At 59.6% G+C, this 8,531-nt stretch overlaps 1 protein-coding gene across 1 annotated transcript; it reads right to left on the reverse strand.

The window, feature by feature from the left end:
* Positions 1 to 248: 248 nt before the first annotated feature.
* BSG (basigin (Ok blood group)) lies at positions 249 to 8,080 on the reverse strand. The gene is made up of 8 exons (XM_047777829.1): positions 7,927 to 8,080; positions 3,043 to 3,199; positions 2,494 to 2,576; positions 2,210 to 2,346; positions 1,862 to 2,138; positions 1,342 to 1,366; positions 1,121 to 1,187; positions 249 to 1,051 (listed from the first exon to the last, which is right to left on the reverse strand). The coding sequence occupies exons 1-7, from the start codon at positions 7,991 to 7,993 to the stop codon at positions 1,124 to 1,126; spliced, it is 810 nt and encodes a 269-aa protein (XP_047633785.1). The 5' UTR covers positions 7,994 to 8,080; the 3' UTR covers positions 249 to 1,051; positions 1,121 to 1,123.
* Between the last annotated feature and the right edge of the window lie 451 nt (positions 8,081 to 8,531).

Raw genomic sequence — 8,531 nt, forward strand, 5'->3', positions numbered from 1 at the left:
GATGATGCCCTGGTTTCATCCAGGTCCCTCTAAAGGCTGGAAAAAGGCTTAGAGAACTGCTGTCTGGAGATCTAGCAGTGAGTATCCACTCCATTCAGTCCTGGTGCAGGGATCTCTCCACCTCCCACCCATCCCAACCTCACTCTGGCCCTCCACATCTCATTTAGCTTAGCCCCAACAGCTAAACCCTCGCTGTCCTGAGCTTTCTTGGTTAAGACCTGGGCCTGGTGCAAACAGGAGCCAGGAGAGTAGGGTCAGCCTTTATTGGTGAGCAGGAAGGTAGGGGAGGGGCTCAGGCCCAGCTGGGGAGGTCACAGCAGCTCCTGCTCCAAGTGGAGAGCCGGACTGCCCTCTTCCTGGGCGTATGGGAAGTGGGGAGCCCTGAGGGGGGCCACGTGGCCAGAGCTGTCCCGAGTCACCACACAGACCTGCAGTGACTCAACAGCACCAGCTTCACACAGCAGGAGGATTGGCACTGCACACGACCTGTGACCTTCTGCAAAAGGCAGGGACCTGGCCCTGGCCCAACAGGGCCCAGCAGCCTCAGGGAGATGGACCTGGGGCAGGAACCTCAGAAAAAGGTCTGTCCTCCACACCCCACCCAGTGTGGCAGACTAGGAGGCCAACAACATGGGGGTTGGGGGGGGGGGCATCAGGGTGGGGCCGGGGACATGGGGCCGGGGACATGGGGCCGGGGGGGGGCATCAGGGTGGGGCTCCAGGCAGGTGGACAGTGAGGGCACAAGACAGAGGCAGTGGGGGCTGGGCCAGGGCACGGCAGGAACATCACAGGAGCCTCACAACTGCCCTGAGGTGCTTGTGAAATGTTTAAAAAGGGAAGCAAAACCCCCAAGGGACAGGATTCTACACATAGAAAGACCTAGCTTCGTTTTGTGAAAAAGAAGAGAAGATGTGATTTGAACACACAAGGTGGTTTGCTTTTGCTGGGCGGGTTTCCTTAAGAGGAAGGAACGTGGGGTTGTGCAAACACCAGGGGAACACCAGGCTCCTCCAGACAGGCCGGCGTGCCCATGCAGACTCATGCTCAGCACCTGCAGGAAAGGAGGGTGCTCAGACCCTAGCCCAGAGCCCTGCCCCCGCCCCCCACCCCTGCCACTCACCTCTCAGCTGGCATTCCTCTGGCGAACGTTCTTGCCTTTGTCATTCACGTGGTGTCCGCTGCTCTTCCTGGGGATGCAAGATGGCGTGTCAGGACAAGACACCCTTAACTCCCCCCTGCCCCGCCTACCAGAAACACCCCGGGTGTGCGGGGGAAGCTCCTCCAAGCCCTGCCAGGGGCACACCCGCCAGCCCCCCCCACCTCCACAAGCCCAAGACTCACAGTGGAGCAGAGCCGGTGTCCTCATCTGAGCAAGGGGCAGCACATGCAAAAGAGGAGGGGGGAGTTAGCAGAGCAGGCCCTATGCTGCCCATTGAACACGTGGGGATCCGGCACACCCCTGTGACAGGCACCCTCAAGTGAGCTCTCCAGGGTAGCAGCATGAGGGGCACCTGGGAGGGCTGTCTGTGTCCCCAACCCCAGCCCACAGGCAGATGCCCCGGTCCCAGCTGCCCCATCATGCAAGGTCTGGGCTTGCTTGGCACCACAGCCCTGGACCCCAAGCAGCCACACAAGGGCACTCACCATGGAGGAGGCCCACTGGCAGCCCAGGAGGGAGGAGAGAAGGCAGGTGAGGCTGTGTGGGCCACAGACCCTCAGCCAGGGAAGGGGCAGGGCCTCCGGGAGTCCCCGGGGCAGTGGCCGAGGGGGCTGACCCTCAGCCCCACACTCCAGGCCGCCGCCCTAGCCCCAGGGCGTCCCCACCCAGAAGAGGAGCAGAAGGCACATAGGGCCAGCTCACCATCCAGGACCTCATCCGGCTTCCGCCGCTTCTCATAGATGAAGATGACGGTGACCAGCACAAGCACCTCAGCCACGATGCCCAAAAAGGGCCAGAGGGCGGCAAAGCGGTTGCGCACACGCAGCATGATGACCGCCTGGCCGGTGCCCTCAGAGCTGGTGCCGTTGCACGCGTACTTGCCCGGGTCCTCCTTCAGGTCCAGGTCTGGGATGTGCAGCTCTGTCTTGGTCTCCGAGGAGACCACGAAGAACTTGTTCTGTGAGCTGTTGGCGATGACCTGGGGGCAGGCAGACGTTGTGGGGGGGCCGCAGCAGGGCTTAAGCCCTCCCTGGCCAGTGCAAGCCTCACCTGGTCCCCAGAGTCACTCATCTTGTACCATAGCCACTCGGTGACTGGCGGAAAGGAGTCCGACTTGCAGGCCAGCACCACGGTCTCCCCCTCGGTAGCGTGCTCTGACTTCTTCACGGCCTTGACATTAGGTGGCCCTGCAGGGAGAGCGGGCAGGAGCCTAACCAGGTGGAGGACAGAGGTGGAACCACCCTGCCCCCATCTGGATTAGGGATCTGCGCATATGTCCCTCCCGCACCCCACCTCCCCTCCAACCCTGCCCTGCAGAGCCCAGGGGAGCCCACCCTTCACTTCCAGGTCTGTGCGGCCCGCATGCTCTGGCAGGAAGATGCAGGAGTACTGGCCTGAGCGGTCGTCTGAGTCCACCCTATAGCAGACATGGTATGAGAGAAGCAGCCTGTCGAAACCTCCACCGGGCAGGCAGCCCCAGAGAACAGGGACCAGGGGTGTGCGGGGCAGCAGGCAGGATCACTCCACATCAGGGAGCCTGGCCCCACCACCCTCCAAGCTCATAGCAGTGTTCTAGGCTTCTGGAGCCACTCCTCGTCCCAAACTGGGCGTCACATTGGTCCCTGGAGTGCCCAGACCCCATCTCGCAGGAAGGAGGGATGGGTTTGAGAGGTGATGAAGTCTTGCAGCCAGCTGCCCCTTGCTGGATCCCAGACCTCAGCCCAAGCCTGTTTCTAATGTGTGCAAAGCCAGGCCACGACTACAACCTCCAGCCTGGCCAAAGCCTGGCGGCCAGGAGAGGTCAGAGCAGGCAGGGCCAGCAGCCCTGACCCCGCCCCATGATCAGGCCCCAGCGCCTTCCCTGCTGGGAGGGCCTCACTCACTCAAACTCTGTCCTCAGGTCAGGCAGCGCATCCTCCTTTAGCACCTTGCCCCCCTTCTCCCAGCGGTGGCCGGCAATCTCAGTGGCGCTGTGATTCAGGGCACAGGTGAGGCGTAATTTGGAGCCAACATCATCTATCGAGGTCCAGATCCTGCTCCCTGGGCAGCCAAAGATAAGGTGAAAAGGGAAGAACCCAGGCCACTGGCCGCTTGTCCCCATGGCAAACCCGAGTGGTCCCAACCCCGACCGCACAGAGGGAGAAGCCAGGGCTGGTTCACAGAGCTGAGCACTGTGGGGCCCCTGGAAGGACCTCCCCTCGGGGTCAGAGGCAGGATTCTGGGAGGAATGGTCTCAACTGGCTGGGCCTAGGTGTGGGAACAGAAGCAGCGCCCACCCTGGTCTGGGTACAAGGACCAAGACAGTGACTGCAGGGTCCAGCTCCAGCAGACCCCAAATGCCCCTTTGGAAAGTCAGTCTACTGCTGCCCAGGTCACCATCCCCTCTGGGTGGTGTTGCATCTCCCCTCCCCTGATCAAGGCAGGCCGTCTGAGGTGGGTCAGGTGTGCTGTTTCCTCCTGCCTGTGAGGCTGGGGTGACCCCCAGAGCCTTGGAACAGCCAGCAGCCCTTCCACTGGTTTCTAAGCAGGTAAACCACCCCGTCCTTGAAAATGTTCTCTTTAGGAACCAAAACATAGAAAACACTTAGAACTAGACAGTGAAAGACATGGCTATGAGAGCTGAGAGACCGGGCTTGAGCTGGGAGGATTCCTCTGCAGGGAGGGCCCTGGGGCATGAGACCCCAGACCTCCATGTGTTTGGGATCAGGAGAGCAGATCAGAACAAGAACCCTTTTGCTGGGCAGGGCTGCAACCCCCATCAGTGGAGTAGCCACACTACAGCCCTGTCCCATAGCGGACAACACTGTCCCTGGGGACGGTGGGGACTTTATAAAGGTGGGTCTGAGGCACAGCAGTGTTAGCGCAATCGTTAGCCTACCCAGAAGTGACCCTCTGGAAAGGCCACCCACCCTCACATATCTCAGAGGCATCCCCTGGAGAAGGTCATGGACACAGGACACGGGCTGAGAGCCAGCCCAGGAAGAAGCCTGTGGTGTAAAGTCAGGTGAAAGAGCAGAATACAAGCCTGTACTTGAACAAGCCAGCCAAGTAAGAAGGCACCGAGGGAAAAGCAGCTACAGGGACACAGACGACAGGCTGGCAGCCAGGCAGCAGCTCCCAACACCCACTGGGCAAGCCACCCTCCCTGGGTCCTTGCTTCCTCCCTGGGGTTACATGGTGACTTCTGACAGTGTAACTATGCGAGCACAGAAAAAACACACGAAACTGGGTGGAATGATCAGAGGTCGTGACCCCCCACTTGGACAGTCACCTTAGCCACCTGGCAGTCAGATCAGCAAACCTCAGTCCCGAGGAAAGATATCCCCACAGCAAGAGAAGAGGGTACCTGGCTGCAGAGGCTACCAGGTTCACACTCACACATGAGCAGGGCTGGCCTGGGCTCCCTCCGTCCACAGGGACGCCTTAGCTGCTAGGAAAATGAAAGCCCGGATCCCAAGCCAGACTTTCCCATCAAGCCACTTTCTGGAACGGCCGCAGACAGAGTGCACTGTGTCCTCTTCAGGCATCTGAGATCCGGGCCTGGAGGACATGGGTCCTGCCCAGGCCTGCCTGTTAGGTTCTTGCTGGGCTGACCATGCTCCACTCTGTCCCACTATGGACTGGCCACACAAGGGCCCTGGCTCCCCAGGTGCATTTCCAGCCTGCGGGACGCTGGCCTCTTTGTGTAGAGGCGGGACCCAAGCCCAGCCCATGGACAGGATGTGTGCATGGCCAGGCTTCAGTGCCCCACCTCTGGCTACCCACTGGGTCTTTCTTTAAGAGAAGACAGGATGTCTCAGAGGCCCAGGTCAGCAGGGACGGAAGCAAAAAACTGGATGGCAGTGCCAGGGGGAGAGCAAGGAGGCCCCTAGCAGTCCATACCTGTAGCTACTTGTGTATACACACATACACACACTCACAGGCACGTGTGCTCAGAGTTCCCAGGCTGTGTGGGTGAGCACAGCTACTGGCCACAAGGTCCTGGGGACAAGCCGACCTTCACATCTGCCCACCTGGGGCCACCAAAAGGCAACTCAAGCCTCAGGCCAAGCAGTTACAGCCAGTTAGGGCATGAGGCTGGATGCTCACCTCTATACCACTTTCACCAAAGAAGGCCCCCTGGCAACCTGCACTTCTCCAGTCAAGATTTCCCAAGACTGCAGAACCAGCAGCTCCTATAGCAGAGCTGGGATTGGTGATCAGGGTAGGAAGTCAGGCCAGAAGCAGCCCTTCTCCCAGACGGGACCTGCCTCTCTCCAGGAGACCTGGGTGCCCAGGAGCTTCTAGAAAGATTAGTCAGGTCTTGTCCAGGCCCCAGCCGGCCTCCTGGGGGAGAAAGAAGTACCTGCAGGCCACTTTTAGGTGGCAGTCAGGTGGGGGGCCTTAGCTCTCAGAGAGGGGCTGAGAGCTAACCAACCCCAACCCTCCCAGGAGGGGCCTCCTGGGCTGCCCCATGGCTGACACCCCTGCCCTCACCCAAGGTCCACAGACAGCTGGGGAACCAGCCAGGTGCCCCATCTGGCCACTACCAGCCTGTCCACCCAAGAAGCCCCCTGTGATCTGCCACATCCCAGTCAACCATAAAACAGGGCCGGGTCACTCCAAGTAGGGTACTGTGGCGGTGGCCCTCCCAGGGTGACCACAGAAATGCTGCCACAGGTGATGTTACTCTGTGACACTAACAGGCCACTGGACAGGACCATTAGGAAGAATGCCTCAGAATGCTCCTTGGAGTGAAAAGTACAACCTCAGCCACACCGACCCTCCAGGAGGCCCAAGGCAGCAGCACCCCTAGAAACCAGAGGCCCCTGGCCATGGGCAGCAGCTTGCCCTCCCAGAGCACCAGGAACAGGGAGATGCCTGACCCTCCTCCCCAGAAAAGTGAAAACTCAATTCTGGCCAAGTGACTGTAACCCACATTCTTAAGTAAAGTCACCTTCATCTAAAAACAGCCACTCTCCTCCGTGCCCACTTGGTGGCTGGGCCGGCATGAGGCCAGGCAGCCTGGCAGTAAACAGCCTAAAGTGTTCAGAATGCGGCAGCTAGGTAGTGGAGAACATTCCTGGGATACCAGCCTCAACTCCTTACCCCCCCAACCCTGCTTGGAGGAAGTTCCCAAAGCCCCTTAGCTGAGGCTCAGAGGGGCACCCAGCTAGCAAGCCTGTGCTGGTCTCCCCAGCCCTCCCAGGACGACAGGACCCTGCACAATCCTGGAGAGCCAGGGTCTCCTACAGGAGGATCATCCTGGAGCCTCAGGTGACAAAGGTGCTGAGGACACCACTCCTGGCAGAGTCCTCCGAAGCAAGTTTCTAGAGAGCTGACCTGGCCAGGAGAGGCAAACACTGCCACTCACTCACCCCAGGTGGAAAAAGGACTCATGACCCAGACGTTTAGGTCATCCCTAGTCCCTGGGAAAGGCAGGAAGTGAAAAGGGAAAGCTAAGGCACAGACACAGCATAAATTCACCAGGACTACCAACTGCACACACCCCAGGTGATGTGCGTATTTGAGGGCAGCCCCAAGGTGATGACAGAGTAGTGCTCCCAGCAGAGGAAGATGGAAGGCCCTCCCTCCCCTCTGGCCAGGACTGCATCTAAAGGGCACTCATCTTGCCTGGGGCTCCTCTTCCCAAAGAGAGCAGGCAGCGCACCTGCCAGGGGCCGCGCCCTTGCCCAGAGGCGGTCAATAAATGCCCATTGTGATTATAAGGAAAAGGAAAGAAACTGAGGCCTTGAAGTGGGTCACGAGTAACCCACTTACTGAAAAACTGGTGAAGCTTTTACAAAAGCAGCCCCTCCCAGGCCCTGCCCAGCCCCATGCAGTTTCCTGCTATAACAGCCGCCACTGAGGATAGAAGCTGGCACACTCCTGCTTCCCCCAGGGGGAAGTCTCAGGCTCAGCTGGTCTGCACTTTGTTCTCTCCCTGCCGCTCACTATAAATTGTTAACTGAGAACCAAACGAGGTCCCCATCGATTCGGGAAGAAAATGTCTCCCTCTCAGGCAAAAGAGAGAATGGGATGGCTTGCTTTCTCCGGGGAAAACACGCCTTAATCCATCTTCCAAAGACCATTCTCTAAAACACGTCTTCCCACCCCACAGGCTACCGCTCCTGTGAAGAGCTCTGAAAACAGAACGCTTGTTTGTGAGACTGTAAAAACAGCTCCCCCCGCCCCCACGCTTCCTACTCCCAACCCGGTGGCTCACGATGACCTTGGAATACCTCCCCTACCGGCCAGGGCCTCAGTTTCCACCCCAGTAAAAAGAAGAGGATGGACTAGCCGCCATCTCCTTCTGGGCCCCGAAATCAGGCACAACCAAAGGAAGCGGAGTGTCGGCCTCCCTACAAGGGTTAAAGTGTTCGGGGACCCCAGGAGCAGCTGCACAGCCAGAGCGAGACACGAGACCTAAATCCCGGGAAGAATGACAATCCCTTCAGCCGGAGAGCCTGCTAGCCCCAGGGTGCCCGCGTCCCCTTGGGGACAAGAGCCCACTTCTCGGATGACAGCCAGGCTTCGGCGCCCGGGGGCTCCCCTGCAGCCCCCGCCCCAGCACACCGAGCAGAAAGGCCCATCCTATGCTGCCTCGGGCAGGTAAGGCTCCAGGCCGGAGTCTCCCTCCTCCGAGGGCCGGGGTCTTCTCCCCCACCACCCGGGCCAGATTCTCTCTCTCCACTCGCCCCAGCCGGGGTCTCCCCTGGAGCGGAAGGAGGCCACTCCATTCCAAGTTTGTGCCCCCACTATCCCCGGAGGGCCCCCAAGACCCTCACCTGCCCCAGAGCCGCCCTGGGTGCTCAGCAGCACGAGCCCCAACACCACGAGTCTCACGTCCGCCATCCTACCGTCCTACCGTCCCCGCGCAACCGCCGCCTGCGGCGCTATAAGAACCGGGCGGCCGCCGGACGCGCGCACGCCGGCGTCTTCGCGGAGGCGGGGACGCGCACGGGGCGTCTGCCACCACTTGCGCACGCGCATGTACGCACGTACGCACGCGCAAACCCCTTTTGGCTCGTGCTACGGAAGCCGGGTGGCCCTGGGGTCCTGAGGCGTGGCTACGTTTCTAGGAAACGGGGCGGGGCCTAAGAGCCTGGGCGGGAAGCCTCGCTCCTCCCTAGTGTGAAGTAAGATCCGAACTGTACGCGCAAAGTGGTTAAAATGCTCAACTTCTGTGTACAAAAAAATTTAAAAAGCATCGAGGGAGGCGATGGCGATCGATGTGAACAGCCCCCTGGGGCGGGGGCTGCCAAATTTAGCAAATAAAAATAGCTGGACAGCAGTTAAAGTTTGAATTTAAGCTAGAGAACCAGTAATTTCTTAGTGTAAGAGTACTGAGCAGTGTTTGGACACAATTGTGCAAGAAAAGCATTCACTCTTT

This window comes from Phacochoerus africanus, chromosome 4, assembly GCF_016906955.1.
Source record: "Phacochoerus africanus isolate WHEZ1 chromosome 4, ROS_Pafr_v1, whole genome shotgun sequence".
Classification (NCBI taxonomy): domain Eukaryota; kingdom Metazoa; phylum Chordata; class Mammalia; order Artiodactyla; family Suidae; genus Phacochoerus; species Phacochoerus africanus.

Excerpts from the sequence above, each read along its gene's own strand:
- BSG (XM_047777829.1), bottom strand. The coding sequence starts at position 7,993 with ATGGCGGACGTGAGACTCGTGGTGTTGGGGCTCGTGCTGCTGAGCACC. Across the intron at positions 3,200-7,926 it reads CCAGGGCGGCTCTGGGGCAG|GGAGCAGGATCTGGACCTCG; the intron begins GTGAGGGTCTTG and ends TTGGCTGCCCAG. Across the intron at positions 1,367-1,861 it reads GCCGGATGAGGTCCTGGATG|ATGAGGACACCGGCTCTGCT; the intron begins GTGAGCTGGCCC and ends CCCCTTGCTCAG.